The sequence below is a fragment of the Jatropha curcas genome, chromosome 2 (genome assembly GCF_041381405.1).
Source record: "Jatropha curcas cultivar XTBG-Jc1 chromosome 2, XTBG_Jcur_1.0, whole genome shotgun sequence".
Taxonomy (NCBI): domain Eukaryota; kingdom Viridiplantae; phylum Streptophyta; class Magnoliopsida; order Malpighiales; family Euphorbiaceae; genus Jatropha; species Jatropha curcas.
Window position 1 is genome coordinate 31798128 of NC_143152.1, and position 19011 is coordinate 31817138.

General features: G+C 32.4%; 4 protein-coding genes and 1 long non-coding RNA gene across 6 annotated transcripts; 3 read left to right on the plus strand and 2 right to left on the minus strand.

Moving 5' to 3' along the window:
- Window positions 1-22: 22 nt before the first annotated feature.
- Window positions 23-1641, plus strand: LOC105647613 (bifunctional 3-dehydroquinate dehydratase/shikimate dehydrogenase, chloroplastic; the record flags this gene model as incomplete). The annotated part of the gene is made up of 6 exons (XM_012233763.4): window positions 23-178; window positions 326-434; window positions 569-718; window positions 813-961; window positions 1040-1202; window positions 1473-1641. Coding segments are annotated over 6 exons (771 nt in total), but the record flags the coding sequence as incomplete, so codon positions are not given.
- On the minus strand, window positions 1630-3002 carry LOC105647615 (F-box protein At2g23160). The gene has a single exon (XR_001047539.4). It is a non-coding gene; the product is annotated as an F-box protein At2g23160 (long non-coding RNA).
- Window positions 3003-4117: 1115 nt separating this feature from the next.
- Window positions 4118-5931, minus strand: LOC105647612 (V-type proton ATPase subunit D). 2 transcript variants are annotated; one of them, XM_012233762.4, is made up of 2 exons: window positions 5713-5931; window positions 4118-5076 (listed from the first exon to the last, which is right to left on the minus strand). In XM_012233762.4, exon 2 carries the CDS (start codon window positions 5062-5064, stop codon window positions 4282-4284), a length of 783 nt encoding a protein of 260 aa, XP_012089152.1. In that variant the 5' UTR covers window positions 5065-5076; window positions 5713-5931; the 3' UTR covers window positions 4118-4281. The 2 variants fall into 2 exon arrangements, with proteins under 2 accessions (XP_012089152.1, XP_012089151.1); XM_012233761.3 differs by having other exon boundaries at window positions 5682-5927.
- A 1302-nt stretch (window positions 5932-7233) lies between these two features.
- On the plus strand, window positions 7234-10372 carry LOC105647610 (bifunctional 3-dehydroquinate dehydratase/shikimate dehydrogenase, chloroplastic). Its single transcript, XM_012233759.4, has 11 exons — window positions 7234-7393; window positions 7703-7938; window positions 8033-8138; window positions 8225-8443; window positions 8524-8873; window positions 8980-9043; window positions 9125-9230; window positions 9370-9513; window positions 9601-9749; window positions 9924-10086; window positions 10167-10372. The coding sequence occupies exons 1-11, from the start codon at window positions 7379-7381 to the stop codon at window positions 10208-10210; spliced, it is 1596 nt and encodes a 531-aa protein (XP_012089149.1). The 5' UTR covers window positions 7234-7378; the 3' UTR covers window positions 10211-10372.
- A 1667-nt stretch (window positions 10373-12039) lies between these two features.
- On the plus strand, window positions 12040-16872 carry LOC105647609 (bifunctional 3-dehydroquinate dehydratase/shikimate dehydrogenase, chloroplastic). Its single transcript, XM_012233758.3, has 11 exons — window positions 12040-12365; window positions 12963-13195; window positions 13523-13628; window positions 13869-14087; window positions 14378-14724; window positions 14905-14968; window positions 15099-15207; window positions 15298-15438; window positions 15954-16102; window positions 16440-16602; window positions 16711-16872. Exons 1-11 carry the CDS (start codon window positions 12345-12347, stop codon window positions 16752-16754), a joined length of 1596 nt encoding a protein of 531 aa, XP_012089148.1. The 5' UTR covers window positions 12040-12344; the 3' UTR covers window positions 16755-16872.
- Window positions 16873-19011: the final 2139 nt, after the last annotated feature.

Here is a 19011-nt window from a genome sequence, read left to right on the forward strand (position 1 = left end):
GCTTGGTTACACTAATTATTAACTTCTTTCTGGCATTTTCAATATTGGTAGCTACATATTCTGTTTTTCTACTTATAGTTATCTTAATGGATCATTTTGTTCTTTTGTCTGTAGTGTTGGATTTCCATACAAGGAAGCTGTTGTTGAGTTTTGTGATGAAGTTCATCCACTTGCTAAGGTTGTCTTAAAAGTTTCATGCTAATTTTATTTTCCTCTAAAATATGTGAACTTGATAATCAGCTTGATCTATCATCATGTTATGTGATTATAATTGCAAATCCTATCTTGGTATATTTCAGTGTAATAAACTTTATACGCTTATCAGTCTATAGGTGCAGTTAACACCATTGTTAGGAGGCCTAGTGATGGGAAGCTGATAGGTTATAATACAGACTGTGAGGCTTCGATAACTGCAATTGAGGATGCTCTAAAAGGTACAGAAATTACTTCCTTGACAGTAAAAATTTGAAGTGTCCTATTTTAATGCTTTCTGAAGTCAATTATAATCACTGATAGATAAGCAAATGTAGCAGTTGACATGTTGCTATTGTGCATTTGAATATTACAGAACAAGGTTACATCAATGGCAGAACATCTTTCAGCTCTTCATTAGCTGGAAGACAGTTTGTGCTAGTTGGTGCTGGAGGGGCAGGACGAGCACTTGCATTTGGTGCTAAAAGTAGAGGAGCCCGTATAATCATTTTCGACATTGACTTTGGTAGATACATTATTATTTTTATTATTTTTTGGTCTCTTAATGAACTGGAACATCTAAAGTTTATTTTCCATCTGTCATGTTCATTCGAAAAAAGAGAGAACAAAGTCTTTAGCTCATGCTGTTTCGGGTGAAGCTCAGCCTTTCAAAAATCTGGTTCATTTTCGGCCAGAAACTGACGCTATCCTTGCGAATGCAACACCATTGGGGATGCATCCAAATACAGAGAGAATTCCTGTGGCCGAGGTACTCTCTATTTTACAGCTAAAATCAAATTCCATTCAAGTTTCATTTACTAAAACCTTCTTTCAACACTTTTTAAAGGAAACTTTGGGAATCTACCAGCTGGTCTTTGATGCTGTGTATACACCTAGAAAAACCAGACTATTAAAAGAAGCTGAAGCAGCAGGAGCAATCATAGTAAGCGGAGTCGAAATGTTTCTCAGACAGGCAATCGGCCAGTTCAACCTCTTCACAGGCAGAGAAGGTATCTATTCTATTTCTTTCCTCTTATCTCTGACATTGGCTAATCCACATTGAGTCTGCTTTTGGCTAACTTCAAAAATATTCGACTGTTTATCCATTAAATTCTGCTTAAAATTTTTGTTCTATTGCTGTTCTTAAATCCTGATTAGCTTGAATTGCCAACTTTCAACCTTCATGATTCCTTGATATGATGTTTTTTTCTGTAATTCCTTGGTATGATTTAGATCTCACTTTTTGCTGGTTGGCTGTTTGTGTTTTTTCCTTTTTGCAGCGCCAGAAGATTTCATGCGAGAGATTGTTTTAGCCAAGTTCTGATGCATTGCATCGCAAAAAAGATTGTTGTAATTGGAAATTTCACCGTCATTTAACTGCAAATGTATTATTGATAAACCTAACCTAATAAATTGTTCAAACTAGTTTGAACAGTATTTAAAGAAGAATATCTAACCGGGAAATTTATTATCATCATCCTCAAAGGGATTATAATACTTCATGATAAAAAGAAATCTGAAAATAAAAGGAATTCCTCAAATTTGAGATTTCTCACTGTAAACATGCAGCTAAGTACTCAAAACCCTACTCCTCTAACCTTTGAAACCTGAAGACTCAAAGCTCTGGTGTAAGTTATGATAAAAAATTCTCTGTTGTTAGGTTGGATATTTCCTTTCCTGCTATTGTTCTTTTGATTTCCCTCATCGTTTTCCGCAGGAAGGGATACCTAAACAGTCCTCTATTAGACCAAAAGAGTAACAGTTCTCCATCCTGGATGTTCACAAGCCTTATATCATTGTCGGGACCAGCATGATCGAAGAATTGGTAAATTCTCAAGTCCCATTTCAAATCAACATTATATTTCTCAACCCAAATCCAATTTGCAGAATCTTGAAGCACCCAAATCTTTATGTAATCTTTCTCATTCAATCGACAAAACAACAAGTTATCATCACTTTCTATCCGTACAAGTTGCATTTTTGACTGGCTATGCTCGATTCGAGGCAGACTACATAAATTACCAGGATGAGCCATAATCTTGAATTCTTCGGTATCAATATTAAATGCAACGATAGATGCTTTGCATATAGAAGCATAATCAGCATCAGCAGTTCTTTTATAACTGGCAATCCAATAAAGAAACCCATTTGCAATTACAGGCGGTACCTGATAATTTGGCTTGTAAAGAAAAGTGCAAAGGCTTCTCCATTGTTCATCATCTGAAGGGCTGCATATAAAATACTCAAATAGTTGCTTTTAGAATGCAAATAAAGCAACCTATATTCTTTTTCGGATGTGTGAAAGTAAAACCCACATCCAAAACCACCTGATTGATAAGGGTTTTTTAAGAATATTAATTCTGCAGTCAAAGGGTTGTTTATGCACAATTTACATCTCGAGTCAAATAAAATCAACCCATTACAGCTACAGAGAATAAGACAATACATGAAGAAACGACCCGTACAATTCAGTTTCTGGTTCTCGTCCTTGGTTTTTTCGTCGAGAAGATAAACTTGCATATCCTTATCATGAATACCAGGGTTGAAATATTGAACAAGAACAATTGGAGAAGCTCTTTTGACGCTGTGGATTTCACGAAAATAAGGAGTGGAGGTTAAATCCCTAAATTTTCTACAAACGAGTTGACAATTGCTAAGTTGTTCTGAAGGTAGCCTACTTAAGATTTCAACAATGATACTATCAGGAAGATGTTGAAATTTTCCTTCTTTTCGATTCAGGAACTTTTTAAATCTTTCATTCCAACAGTGTTGAATCCATATGAAGCATTCTAACGGCATCCTGTCTGAAATCCAAGAATTGAAAGAACGAGCAAGGATTGTAAGTTCGTAACTAATAGCTTGAATAAAAGCAAAACAGTTTGCATACGGAAAAGATAAATAGGCTTATCTTACCTAGCAGAAAGCTTACAAACCAAAGAAACGAATATTTAGCTTCCTCTGTATCTCTCGATCTTCTGGAGAGATGAGATGCGGTGGCGCGCGCACATATATATAGATATATATAGACTACAGTAGAAGTCCTGTGGAAATCTGACGCCTGTCTGCACAGTGTATTGCCTATCCTTAACATACAAAAAGAAAATTGCTAGTTGGGCCTTTAAAACTTTTGATATTTGCAAATCCAGATCCGGCCACTGGGGATGGAAGCGAGGTCTGCGAAATTTAAGTTACTCAGTAACACTATTCTTTACTACGTCGTGTAACTGTTATAAATCCGTATAAAAATTTACTACGTTTCACTATTATAAATTCTTTCAAATAAAGTAATCATGTCTAAATCTATTTAAAATTTTATTATATGCATATGTCCAAAACCAATTTAAAATACACCTTAATGGGTAAGATTTCGTAAATTTTAAATTATTCAAATTCAAATGTATTTAAAATATATTTTTTATTAATAATAGATAAATATCCATGGGTATCTATTACCAAACTCATTTAATATAACAATAAATAAGTAGCAGGTATCCAAACCCGTATTTATTAATATAACAATAAATAAGTAGCGGGTATCCAAATCTAAATTTATACCGGTAATAATTTCACTATCTATACTCATACGAGTATTCTAAAATACAAGTACTGCTCTCATCCTACCAGCCACGACTCCAAATTCTAATCCTTTCCATATATGGAAACAATATATAGGTTAAAGTTATGAGCATCGACTGTTGAGGATCTGGACTGATTTACAAATTCAAGCACCGGACTAGAGGGGCCAGAATCATAAACTTGCTAAATTAACAGAATAAGGATCCTGAAGACAGAAATTGTTAGATCAAGACTTTCAGGAGCATACCCATTCAGTTGACATAATTACCATTTTGCAAGCTGCAAGCTCAGGTTTTGGCAAACTCATATTTGTTGGGAAAGAATGTGCTGAAGTAAACAAACTGAAGACTGATGACAAATATTTTTTTCATTTGTTACAATGAAGAGAATTCGATAATAAAAACACAATAAATAGGAACATGTTTGAAGTTTACTTCCTGGATAATATTACAAAATCTTCCAGTACACAGGAAAGCAGAACAGGCAGCAAGAACATATACATGAACATCTGCATCAGAAAATTATGTCCTCGTCCTTCTCTGCTACTGACAACAAATTATGAGCTGACTTTAACGAAATCCCTTTCTGCAAAGAAACTTTCTCTGCAAACTGCTCCTCAGCAAATTGCTTTGCAGCTGCAAGCTGTCTCTCAATTTCTCTCTTCTTGTAGCCCTGTACCTTCTTTAACCTGAAGAAATCCTCTCTTTCAAGTTCATCTAACTCTCCTTTAATATAATTTATTGTATTCTCGATTCTAGGCTTCACAACATTCTCCAGTGCATTAACCCTACGATTTGTCGTCTTGATTGCCTCATCCAGTGTTAAGAATGATGTCTGAAGCGATGCAAGCTCAACAAGAACTTCAATTGATTTTATATAAGCAGCACGACACGCCTGAACCTGTTGGCCGCCCCTGGCCAACCCAGTGAGGTCATTCTTGGTCTCACCTTCAGTGAAATACTCAAACTTAGGCAGCTTCACACCAGCAACATTTTCTTGCCGAGATCGAACTTTAAGAGATGCACTTTGGACATTCTCAAGGACAACATGCTTAACATTCTCCCCCGCAACATATTTCGCTTCAGTGAGAGCAAACGCAGACGACTTCATTATATCTCCCATTGATTCTTTTGCAGTGACGATCTTTTTGAGAATTTGACGGAACTGCACAGTTAAAGCATCACTTTTCTTCTTCAGAAGGGCATGACCCCTTGTGGCACCAACAAGGCGAGCTTTCATGACAGCAAGCATAGTGACTGTAGGAACTACATTCAACCTCTGGCTTTGCCCCGACATCCTTCAGAAACTCTAAACCAAACATTAACATTCAAGGTCATCAATCAATAGCAAGAATCTACTTGAGATAGAAAATGAAAATAATTTTTCCTTCAATGAAGGAAAATCATATTCTTTTAAATTGGCACACATCAAAGAAATCTTAATATCAAAAAGAGATGCGATGCAAAATCATTCCATAGGTAAACTGGACAGACTCACCCTGATCTTTTCTAACAATTTCTTTTCCATATATATATACACACAGAGTTAAACAGATGATAATTAACAAATACTAAAAAATACGCATGAAAAACTAAAATCATAGCCTATCAATCAAACAATAAGACTACATTAATGGAAGTTACCAGGAAATCCAAACTCAACCGAAATTTTAACAACTTCTAATCCCTAAAAATTAGTTCAATATCGTTCTGTCAATTTATTATCTTACAGTTTATCCCTGAAACCAATGTATAGATCAACCGAATGAATTTGCTGCTCTCTAATTTCAAACTATAGCCATACAGTTGTTCCACACCAATCAAAATCAAAGATAAAAATCAAAATCTAGTGCGACGATGAGATTGTAAAGAAAAGAGAAAGATTATGATATGTGAAAAGGAGATGAGAGACACCTGAGATCGAAGTGAGATTGCAGTATCGTACCGGAAATTCACCGCGGGTGAGATGAAACGAAGAGAAACTGAGAGAATTGATGGTAAGTTGGTTTATTGTCGTTTAATTTCGTCTCTGCGAATTTCCTTCGCAGTTTTTGTTACGAGAGAGTTGTGGTAACTGATTAGTGATTAGAGATCTCGATCAAGGAAGACGATCGAAGCTGGTGATTTTGTAATTTTTAATTTTTTTTAATTATTTGTTGAATAAGAATGTGAAAGAGTGGGTGGGCCCCTTTCAGTGTTTAAGTTCCTACCTTTTTCTGGCCATAATAGAGATAAAGACATGTGTTGAGCAGGGAGCCCATGAGGTACACAAAGTAGGAGTAATTAATAATTATCATTAATTTAAATTTAATTTTTAGCTTCATAATACTACATTATGTACGTCTGATTAACTATTTATTTTTATTTTTTAATCGGGCCACATAACTCAGAGCCCATTTTTGGGAGCTGATGGTTGAAGACATTGGGCCGAGGATTCCTACTAACATCCATAAAAGTTAAAGGTAGACAAACCAATGAAACAGAGCAACCCACACCCTGAAAGCCTTCGTTTCATTTCACATATTTTTGGATTTCAGAAAAATATATTTATTCCAACTTGGGTGTAACACAATTTTCATTATAATTGTTTGAAAATACCTAAAATGCCCCTATAGATATTATGGGCAAATTCCCCGCACTGAATTTGCTGAGGGCATTATAAACAATTTAACTCGCTACAGTGAAAATTATGTCAAATCCAAACTGAACCATTTAGTACGACTCTTTAGATTTAAATTCAACTTTCTATTTGAAATAAATAATAAAGTTAAAACATGTAATGTAATTAAATTATAATAATAAATTTTAGTTGAGTAGTATAAAATTCAGTTTCGAGAAAATGAAATTTAAATAAATTTTATAAAGATTCATTGGAAACATAGTATTAAATCAATGATCAATATCAAATCCCATACAAAATAGTATTTCATACAATTAATAAGTCGGGTCGGGTGGAGTCGAGTCACCAGCTTCCCGCCATCTCCTTCCTGTGACTTTGATAGCTATAACTAGGTATCCAATATTAATGTTAGGTAAAGAAAGAAAGAAAGAAAGAAAGGAAGAAAACTAGTTATATATATAAAGACTGGAAAGAAAGTTTGTTATTCAAAACTAAGGTACTAGTTAAGATGCTAATAATTAAAAGGGAAAAATAATATTATTTCATTAGTAAAATCTTTTTGGGGGTAATTAAATTAATAAAACTAATTAAGATCTTTGGATTAACAATATTTACTATCAAACTTCAAAGTTGGATTAATTAAGCTTTTAATTATAAAATGCTAAACTGCATGCTAATTTGAACCCATCAGCCACCACCTACCTTTCAATTAAGCTGAGCACTCACCTAAATTACTACTAGTACTTGCAGGCTAATTACGCTACCGAAAGTTCCAGTCACGAGTACTAAAAGTTCTATAACTAACAAAAAATACTTTCTCAACTTGCTCTTATATAATATATATGTGCACCTTAGTAGTTTCAGTTTCCAAGCCTGTGTGTATATATAAAATCCATAAACTATACTCTTCTAAGTTATATAATTAAGCTCCTAATTAAGAATCTGAACCGCCCGATTCTCAACAACAGCACCACCATCACCATTCTCCGCCATGGGAAGCCTTCGGGTACGTAAATTATTTTTTTCTCTCTTATTCTTAGGAATGACTTCAGACCGCTGAGTTAAAATTCATCGGTTATAGGAGGCCGTTTGCTTGAATCGAATGATTAAGGAGTAGCATATACTTCACCTCCTCTTATTATAATCGACATCGCTCTCTTCCTCTAAAATGAAACTTATTCATTCAAGTAAAATTTGACTGTTCAATAGTTCAACTCAGGCAAATAAGCTTAACTTTTATTATCTGAATGAATTGTTATTTGTTTGAATGACCATTTTATATTTTTTCTTTTTTCTGGTGTCTTACATGTTTTAGTTCACCATGTCTGATCTTCAACTAAGTAATAGAGAAGTTCAAAGCAGTCCTACTTTGCTATGTACTCCATTAATGGGAACCACAGTTGATCAAATGTTGATTGAGATGCAAAAGGCTAAAGAAATTGGTGCTGACGTTGTAGAAATCCGGCTTGACTGCCTCAGAAACTTTAGTCCTACACAAGATCTTGAAATCCTCATCAAACGCTCTCCCTTGCCCACTCTCGTCACTTACAGGTACCAACCAAAAGGTCAAACCGTTTTTTGCATATATATATATAATATATCCACCATATGCATGTCTGTAATATATGTCTCATGAGCCTTTCAGGCCAGTTTGGGAAGGTGGTCAATATGAGGGTGATGAAACAAAACGACAAGATGCACTTCGTTTAGCAATGCAATTGGGTGCTAATTATGTGGATGTTGAACTTGAGGTAATTAACCACTTCTTGGTTAAAGAAAACTAGTTTCTGTTAATTTTAGGTTATAATTCTTATATCTTCATCTATTACATTTTCAGGTTGCTCATGACTTTAATAGTTCAATATACGGAAAGAAGCCTGATAACTTCAGAGTCATTGTTTCTTCTCACAATTTTCATAATACACCATCAGCTGAGGCCATTGCCAATCTTGTTGCAAGAATACAAGCTACTGGAGCTGACATTATCAAGATTGCAACAACTGCATTAGACATTACAGACTGTGCTCGCATTTTCAGAATCATGGTTCACTCTCAGGTAATTATAATATTTAATTAATTTCTTGAGTTATTTGGTTTTATTAATTCATTCTAAGTTGTTTTCATTTAACTTTACAGATTCCAGTAATTGGAATTGTTATGGGTGAGAGGGGACAGATTTCGCGGTTGCTTAGCCCCAAGTTTGGCGGGTACCTGACTTATGGTGCTCTTGAGGCAGGTGCTATATCAGCTCCTGGACAACCAACTGTAAAGGATTTGCTGGATTTATACAACTTTAGACTTATAAGGCCTGATACCAAAGTTTATGGCATTATTGGGAAACCTGTTGGACATAGCAAGAGTCCTCTCTTGTTCAATGCAGCTTTTAAATCTGTCGGTCTTAACGCAGTTTATATGCATTTTCTTGTGGATGATGTGGAGAAATTTTTCAACACCTATTCTTCTGTTGATTTTGCTTCTGGATGCAGGTATTACAGTCATCTCCAAGACTATGATATTACAAGTTCGAAACCCCAATAAAAAGAAACAAATATTAGAGTAAACTGCTAATCTAAATTTCATTTTGGCTTGCAGTTGCACTATTCCTCATAAGGAAGTTGCACTTAAATGCATGGATGAGATTGACCCAATTGCTAGGGTAATTAATTAAATAAAGAAATATCTTGTCTCTATTATTTGTACGGATATTAATTATTGAATCATTACTTAATATATACAGAAAATTGGAGCTATCAACAACATTGTCAGGAGACCAGATGGAACCTTGATGGCTTATAACACTGACTATATCGGTGCCATCTCTGCCATTGAGGATGGACTAAGAGGTATATATCTAACTGAGATTTTGTGTGTATTGTAGTTGAAACTGTTTTCAGAAAATGATTTTAGAGCATTTTTTTAATTATTTGATGGGATTTCGTTATTTTCTGCCATGGCTATCTAACTTGGTTTTGTTATGTACAGAATTAAATGGTGCAGTTCCTGCTGGAACCTCGCCCTTAAAAGGTAAACTCTTTGTGGTTCTGGGAGCTGGCGGAGCTGGTAAGTCACTTGCCTATGGCGCTGCACAAAAAGGAGCCAGAGTTGTAGTCGCCAATCGAACATATGGTATATGAGAATATGATACTGCATTTAGATATGAACTAATGACGAAATGTAACATAACGTAATCAAATAAATTATGTATTATGACAGAACGAGCAAAGGAGTTGGCCGATAAAGTTGGAGGTCAAGCAATGACACTAGCAGAAGCAGAGCATTTCCATCCAGAAGACGGAATGGTTCTTGCAAATACAACTTCTGTTGGAATGAAACCGAATTATGATGCTACTCCATTACCAAAGGTTTGACTGACCTCTCTCTCGTATTATATATATACATAAGTAAGAAATTAGCTATTAAATTTAAAATGACAAAAAAATTTAATTATAAGCTACATGTTAGTTCTAGAAAGTTGTTGCCCGACAGAGCCATGAGCGTTTATCTATCTGCTAAATAAGCCTTTCTGTATGCTGCAGCATGTCTTAAAACATTACTGCCTAGCGTTTGATGCGATTTACACACCTAAAGACACAAGACTCTTACGAGAAGCGAAAGAAAGCGGAGCTGTAATTGTTTATGGAACGGAAATGTTAATCCGTCAAGGCTTTGAACAATACAAGAACTTCACTGGCTTGCCTGGTAAGATTAACAAAAATTAAATGATTAATTTTGAGTATTAATTAATCTTAATTTTTTCTTTTTTCTTTTTTTAATTACAGCACCAGAAGAATTGTTCAGGCAACTCATGGAGAAACATGCATAAGTGGAGACTCAAGATATCATCATTGTTTTTTTTTTTTTTTTTTCAGTTTTTGCCATCACAAGCTCTAGCTAGTGATTAATTAATTACTGTTTAATTATTAAGTTATATGAATAAATATTGTTTAAGAATTTTAATTAGTGAGACTCTGGTTATTTTGCTTTACTTATGGAGGAATCATTTCTATATATTATTACGAGTTCATTAAATGAGATATTTTTAGAAATTAAATAATATCCATCAAAAGCAAAACAATAATGACAATTTCAAAAATATCCCTCAAATTCTTATAAGGACAAAAATACCACTCAATTTAATATTATAAGAGAAAAATTTTTATTTGTGATAACTAAAAATGGACAAGAATATATATACACTCACGCAAAATAGAGTTCAATTTCACCCCTAAACTTTTTATTTAGGAAAAAGAAAAGCTATAAAATTAATTTTTTGGTTTAATTTACCCCATGTACTTGTAGTTCACGTGCAATTTATTTTGAATTTGTCTAGATTTTCGCATACATTTCGAGGTAAATTGCACATAAATTATAAAGTTTAGAAGGTAATTTGAATAAAAAAATTTTCGATTTTAGCCAAAACATATTCAATATAATCTCAATGTACTATGGTAATTGGATTCTGTATATGTTCAGGTAAAATTAAGAAATAGAAAGAATAATAGAAAATGAAAAATGAAAGGGGAAAAAAACAAAATCTTTGATGACAAATACAAAAGATTTAAAAAGACAAATTGGGCAAAATTTAAAATTACACTTGTGAATAGTGTGAAGCCAATTTGCTCTTTATGTATTATGATAATAATATATGATCCAGTCAATTATTAGCCTTAAAAGCCAACCCAAATCTAAACAAATACCCATAACAAACATTAAGGAATACCTATATAACAAAAATCAAAAAATAACTTATCTATTTCTATTTTTTATTAATTATTATAAAACTGACCAACGAGAATTTGTGTGAATAGAAAAAATTTAGATCTCTTAAATAAAATATTGAGCGTTTAAATTTATGAATGAAAAAAAATTCTTTAGAGCGTTTCGCTTTATGGGCCTGATATGGCACGAGCACACCTATGATATAAAAAAAATATTATAAAACTAAAATATAAATTTCATTCAATTATCAATTAAAGATGCGAGTATGAAGATATATTGATTCCGGCCAAATACAATTCTAATATATTTTTAATTTAGTTTATATTGTAAAGTTAGTAGATGATCAATTTATTCGACTTCTAACAATATAATGCAAATTTGAAAATTTAGCACATTATTAAAATTATTGTTGAAGGTCATTTTAAATATTTTTCTCATATTATTCATTGCAAATTTGAAAAATTACAAAAAAAACAAAAAAAATCTAAAATATAATATGATTAATAGGTTTTATCAAACCTTTGCTAACCGTTACAGTAAAAAACAAAACCTTTGTTAACCGTAGGTCAGACAATATAATTAGATGCTTTAATATTTTAATTAAGATATTAACTTGACGATGGACAATTTGGTAAAACGAACTTTTGAAGTCTACCAACCATAAGTATCCTAGCCGCCGAGTCCAGCCAACCAACAGGTAACTTAGACGAGGAATTGCCAATTCGGTTGGTTGAGTTGCTCAACTCTACGCTGTCGTTTACGGTTGAAAACGATTTTCCAAAATTGAAATTATAATTCATTGATCAACAAGTTTATAGATAATACTAATATTTTCAAATGAATTATTATTAAAAATTGAAAAATCAAAACTATGGTAAAAAGGAGTCAACGCAGCAAAGAATAAATAGATCAATCAACAAATCAGGGGGAAAAAAAAATAAGGAGGAGAGATTAATTGGTAGAGAAAGCAATCTGCAGTTCTAAGAGCTGAAAAGAACCAGCTAACGTTCTTCTTTTTAAACCTCTATGCAAAGAAAGTGAGAATTGAGAAACACATTCCTCTACGTCAAAGCCCATCAAACTTCATTTCTTCTGCTATTTATATACACCTAACCCACTCACACCTAATGTAGACCACCTCTCCCTCTTGAGATCATCATCAATCGCACAGTTGTGTCACTTGCTTTCTCTGGCTGGTCGGAAGCAACAACAGCATACAATTGACACAGATAGAAATAATGACTCCCGGCAGTGTACCGGTAACTTTCTATTTCTGCTATTTTCGTCGTCAACTTTCTAATTTTTCTGTTTGGTTTCTTGGAAGCTGATGGTAAAGAAAGAAAACATGATCGATGCTTTATGTTGTTTTAGTTTCTGTATCCAAAACGTGTAAGAAGTTGATGTTTGATCTCGTTTTTTTTAGAAGTTTCGAGTCTAATTCTGTTGTTCTTGAATCCTAACTATTCAAATGCGGTGAGTTTAAATGGTTGGTGCACAGGGTATCGTTCATTAATAGATTTCGATTGTCTTCAGCTTTGTAGAATTCAGAATATGATATTTGAATTTACATTAGCTTTCGTTTCCTTCACTTTTATAGTACCAATAGGAGCTTCTTGATTTATTTTATAAAAAATATTGAGATTGCAAATTATATCAGATTTTTTTTTTTAATTTCGATTTATTTTTTATTTTCTTTCATTGCTTTACAAGAAATTTTATTCAGGGAAAAGAAAGACGCAAATGAGACTTTAGAGAGAAATCCAAGTTCGTTTGATTGTTTTTAAATCTTGATAGTTTTTCCTATATATTCACTTATTGAACTTTTTCTTTTTTGAAAATTTTTTGGTGGGTTCCAGTTGACTACTCTTGATCTTCGCATTGAGGAGGGAGCTCGAAGAAATTCCACTCAAATATGTGCTCCGGTAATGGCAGAATCAGTTGATCAAATGCTAGTTCAAATGAGAAAGGCAAAGGAATATGGGGCTGACCTTGTTGAAATTCGGTTGGATTTCCTGAAGAACTTCAGTCCTTCACAAGATCTTGAAACCTTGATTAAGCAAAGTCCTTTACCAACTCTTATCACTTATAGGTAATGAATCACAAAATTTATTTATTTATTTATTTTTTTTTATGGATTAAGATAGAATCTCAATGTTTAGTTTGTGTATTTTGGGCTTGAAACCTATTTTAGACTGCAAACTATGGAAATTTGTTGCTTTTCCTTGACATAGAATTGTGCAGAAAAAGTATTAAAAATAGAGACACAAAGTATGTCATTCCCTATTTGTATTTTGGTCTTGTAAGATTTTTTGAACTGATCTGTTGTGTTACAACTCACCCAAATGTTGGTCTAATTTAATATCCACACTTTTTTACTTCTATGAATGATTTTTCTCTTGAACTATTTACCTCTTAGACCAAAATGGGAGGGTGGCCAGTATGATGGTGATGAAAGCAAGCGTCAAGAAGCATTTCGCCTTGCCATGGAATTAGGATCAGATTTTATTGATGTTGAACTAAAGGTTGGGATATTATATTGTCTATTTGAAGTTGAAAAAGTCACTGGCTAAAATGCTTGATCTACATTTAGTGAGTTGTAATGGAATGTAAAGCGATGTAATCAAAGGCATTTCTAGTATAAATGTTATATTAGAAATGCCTTTTATTACATTATATTTCGTTCCATTATAGCTCACTAAATATAGCCTTACCTTGACTGTGTCAATGAACATGTTATTGAAAAATTGAATTGCCTCTTGCAGGCAGCTCAAGAGTTCTTCAGTTCCATTCAAGGGAAGAAACCTGAAAAGAGCAAGATTATTGTTTCTTCTCACAATTATGAATGTACTCCATCTGTAGAGGACATTGCTGACCTTGTTGCCAGGATACAAGCTACTGGAGCTGACATTGTGAAGATTGCAACAACGGCTTTAGACATTGTGGACAATGCACGAATGTTTCAAGTGCTTGTGCATTCACAAGTAAGTAATTGATATGCTGTGATCGGATTTTAGGAACTGTAGGATTCACATATCGGTAATTGATATGCTGGAGATGAAATTCAAGCATGTTAAATCACTGTATGACGATTACATTTGTTTGTGAGATCATCAAAATGCATCATCTGCATCTCTGTAACCTCCTTTTTCTTAGTTGCACAATAAGTTTTTTGTTCTGTTTTATGAAAACCACAAAAAAACAAAGGGGTCGGAATAAAGTTGTCGCTGAAGTCTTTTATAGGCTTGATTAATGACTCTCCATTCAATTGTAGGTCCCAATGATAGGACTGGTAATGGGTGAGAGAGGTCTGATGTCAAGAATACTTGCAGCAAAATTTGGAGGATTTCTCACTTTTGGTTCCATTGAGGCTGGAGTAGCATCAGCTCCTGGGCAACCAACCATTAAAGATTTGTTGGATCTGTATAATTTTAGACAGATAGGGGCTGATACCAAAGTACATGGTGTTATTGGAAAGCCTATTGGTCACAGCAAAAGTCCTCACCTCTACAATGCAGCATTCAAGTCAGTTGGTTTCAATGGAATTTATCTGCCTCTTTTGGTTGACAATGTTGCAAATTACATATCCACATATTCATCTCCAGACTTTGTTGGATACAGGTAAAATTTCCATAAAATCTAACAGTGGGTTATGCATCATTTATCTTGTTTTAGTTTTGAGTCTGTACTGGATACAAAAATTGTGTTGATATAGTCGCTACAGTAGATTCTTCAAATCCTTGAAGATCTAAATATTCATTTCTTGTAAATAAATGTAATTTTGATTGATATGAAATGCAGTTATACAATTCCTCACAAGGAAGATGGACTTAAATGCTGTGATGAAATCGATCCAATTGCCCAGGTAATTAAGTAGCTATGAGAATTTTTTTAGCAGTTGTCCACGCAATCATCATTTAAAACTTTAATCACCATAAACCTTTAATGTAACAGTTAAAGTCGTACCATTTTTTCAAACAATCTGACTTTTGCAGGCAATAGGAGCTATTAGTTGCATGATTAGGAGATCAACTGATGGGAAGCTGATGGGATACAATGTTGACTACCTTGGAGCTATAGGAGCTATAGAAGAGGCACTACGAGGTTTCCAACACATCTTAGTGGCATATTCTGTTTAAAATTTTCTTTCGCAATTGAATTATTGTCCCTTTTAACTCTGCAATTTTCCTGCAGCATCAAATGGTTCCTCTACTTCTGGTTCCCCCTTGGCCGGTAAACTCTTTGTTGTCATGGGAGCTGGTGGAGCTGGAAAGGCTCTTGCGTATGGTGGATACGAGAAGGGAGCAAGAGTTGTTGTTGCCAATCGCACGTATGGTGAGTATTTCTGATTATGTAATATAATTTTGATGGATTTTCTTACGAGTATTTTATGGCTTTTACAGGTTGCATTCAATAAATAAAATGGTAAAAGATATTTAGTAGATAATTCAGAATGGGAACTTCCCCTGTCCTACTGCCTGAATTGCAGTTGGGTGTGATAAGATAAAACAACTGCTGTCTATCAAAGTGAAGAAAGAAATTAACGTTTTCAATATCACAGAATTAATTGAAATCAATTGAAACAAAACTCATTCAGTTGACATGACATGAATCTTTGAAGGCCATATTGCATACTTGTTTCTTGTTTTAGAAAAATTCAGTTGGTTCTGTGGAAAGTATAAAATTATTTTTTCTCTTGCCTGTTTATATGCAAATTGTTCTTTTTCATTGATGTTGAAATGCTGTATTAATATTATTTTTTTTAATAGTGGATATTGCTTTTTTCCAATGAACATCGATTTGGTCTATTTGCCAACTAATTTGATCGCTTTATTCTCTCTTCTAACCAGAGAAAGCCAAAGAACTTGCCAGTAAAGTTGGAGGACAAGCAATGACTCTAGATGAACTGAGAGATTTTCATCCAGAAGAGGGAATGATTCTTGCAAATACCACATCAGTCGGGATGAAACCAAGAATTGACGATACACCCCTTCCTAAGGTTAAGCATTAGCCCATGTTATTTTGCTGTTCCGTGTTCTCTTCTCACTCCAATGCCAAACAATTTTTTGCACCAATTCTCACAGATGCATTAAAATAATCAAAATGTTCCATTACATTGATGGTTCTGCGTAAAGTGCCACATCAGTCTCGGAGAATGTTGTGGGAATATTACTTGTGAAAAACACTTCAACTGATATGGCACACAGCGTTTGAAGTTGTTTTCCTACCTGAAGTGATTTAACATCAGAATCTTCATATTCCTTATTGGAGTTCTTATTATCAATTAATTCAGTAGGTACCCTGTAGTAATCGTAATCTCTCTCTTCGTTTTGCAGGATGCTCTGAAACAATACTCCTTGGTCTTTGATGCAATTTACACACCAAAATTGACCAGGCTTTTAAGAGAAGCACAAGAAAGTGGGGCTACTATAGTTTACGGGACGGAGATGTTCATCAATCAAGCATTTGTACAGTTTGAAAGATTCACTGGCTTGCCTGGTAAGATGAAACTCCCAACCATTTAATAATCTAAATCTCATCTATACTTTGCCCTTTCATTGTTATTATTGCTGTTGTTGATCTTTTGTTTGATTTTCCTAATTGCAGCTCCAAAACAACTAATTAGGGATGTGTTAGCAAGAAATACATAAGAAGAATTCCTCCAACTGAACTCTATTTCTGCATGTTTTTTTTCCATTATAATGTAATCAGCTGCTCAATTATTCTGTTGTATCAATAAATTTCCGTTGATGGAAGAACTTTGAAAAATGAATCTTCATGCTAGGTTGTTTTAATGTTGCTGTAGGTAAATTAGTGCCATGAGAGGGGAAAAATAATGTAGATGATGGCCGCAATTTTATCGTCTTTTTTTTTTTTTTTTTTCTTTTAAAATCAACTTAACTAAAAAAAATAAAAACTAAATATTGTGGCCGACAATATAACTTTTGTTTGGAAGCTGTTTCTTTTTTTTGTTTTTCTGTTTCTCTTTTTTTTTTTTTTTCTTTTTTTGTTTTTTTCGGTTAAAATATTTGTCAATGGCGCAAAACGTTCTCTCCAAAGCTTTCACTTTTCCAGAAATGATTATATGGCAAATTACCAAAATAAGCCCCACCTCCAAACATATAGTTTTTGCTTTTTATAGTATAGCCTTTTGTACGAAGTGCGTTACACGTTGATTATCTTTGTTATATTTTCATTTTTTTTTATCTATATAATATTAAAGTATAGGTTTTGTTTAGATTAAAATAAATATAAATAGTTAATTTATATTGCACTTTACCGTACAAAATACTTGCAATGCTATTTTTTATGTATTTATTTTTATTTTTATATAATAAAGTGGTCTCAGAATAAAGTTCAATTCAATCTTTATTCCTATTCCTTTAGTCCATAATTTATAAATGCAGATTTTTAAAATTCTAATAGTTGTCCAAAAAGAATATCAAGTTATCACTCACTCTCTAGCTCATACCCTCAATCTCAAATCAATATCTATAACAACTATAATAAAAAATAATAATAAATTATTTTTTACTGCTATGTAAAAGAAAATAAATGAGAAGATGATCTAAATTGATAATGGAAATTACTTTGGTTATAGTGACAATATGACTTACTCAGTGTATCAGAGAAAATAATATATTGACAAATACACAAATTCTTCAAACCCGGACTCAAACAGAAATATATAATTCTCTTTTTTTTTTTCAGTTTCCTAAGCTTTATTTTTCTTTAAGTCAAACATATTTAGGATATGAGAGAGAAAATATCAAGAAAAATTAAAAATACTTAGTCATCAATAGGTCATCTATTTATTGCAAGAGAAATATAAATCTCTTATTAAATTAAAATGATAGTAGTTACAAACTATTTAATAACGAAAAAATAAATAAAAAATTATTATTAAAAACAAAACTCCTTTAAAACTCACATAAAAAAAACATTTCAATATATATAAATATCTAAATATATTAATAAAATATTATATATTTTTTAAATTAAAAATTTCAATTATTTATCATCTAAATTTAATTATGTAAATTCTATTTAGAAATTTACTTTTTAAAAAATATATCCAATCAAACCTACAAATATAAAAAAAATATTAATAAAAATAATATATATATTTTTCTTTTTTTATCTCTCTCCTAAATAAAATATTATATATTTACTAAATTTATTTTTTTAAAAATATATATAATCAAACCATAAAATTATAAAGAAAAAAAGAATATTATTCAAAAGAATATATTTTCTTTCTTTTTTATCTATATCCTAAAATAATTAAATATCTTATAAATAAAATATAAAAAATTTTTAAATGTCTCATTATCATATATATTTATTAAAAAATAAATTTAATAAATATAAAATTTAAAATTTTTGAAATGTTTAATTATCTATATGTATTTATTTAAAAAATGATTTTTTTTTATTCATTAGGAGGCTTGATGTACCGAAATAATATTGTGAGTTACATAATAAGAAATAACTCTCTACTTGCCAAATTAGTGAAAACCCTTGTAGTCAAGAAGATTCGAACTCGAGATTTCTTACTCCTCACATAATCGAATAGATAATCAAGTCGCAAATGATTGGCTGAAAAAATAAATTTTTTTTAAATTATATCCAATTAACTAATAAACTGTAATTTTTTAATTGGCCATCGTTAAAGGTACTTTATAACATTTTAAATTTCATTAATGATGATATAAAAAAATCTCATTATTCTCTGTTCTCACTTTTATATATAATATGGACTAGTTTTTATTTCAGCTGCCATCTCCTTAATCCTTGTGATTAAATAATGAAAAAGAAAAAATAAAATAATTATTCTGAAAAAAAAATGTCAATAATCCCTCATATTTAATAATATTTCAAATTCAGCTATATAGTCCCTCTGACAAC

Bases quoted from the DNA above. Each gene is read 5' to 3' on its own strand.
- LOC105647612 (XM_012233762.4), bottom strand. From the start codon at position 5,064: ATGTCGGGGCAAAGCCAGAGGTTGAATGTAGTTCCTACAGTCACTATG.
- LOC105647610 (XM_012233759.4), top strand. The intron at 9,750-9,923 runs GTTTGACTGACC...TGTATGCTGCAG, and splicing joins ATGCTACTCCATTACCAAAG to CATGTCTTAAAACATTACTG. The intron at 10,087-10,166 runs GTAAGATTAACA...TTTTAATTACAG, and splicing joins GAACTTCACTGGCTTGCCTG to CACCAGAAGAATTGTTCAGG.
- LOC105647609 (XM_012233758.3), top strand. From the start codon at position 12,345: ATGACTCCCGGCAGTGTACCG. The intron at 13,196-13,522 runs GTAATGAATCAC...TTTACCTCTTAG, and splicing joins CCAACTCTTATCACTTATAG to ACCAAAATGGGAGGGTGGCC. The intron at 15,439-15,953 runs GTGAGTATTTCT...TCTTCTAACCAG, and splicing joins TGTTGCCAATCGCACGTATG to AGAAAGCCAAAGAACTTGCC.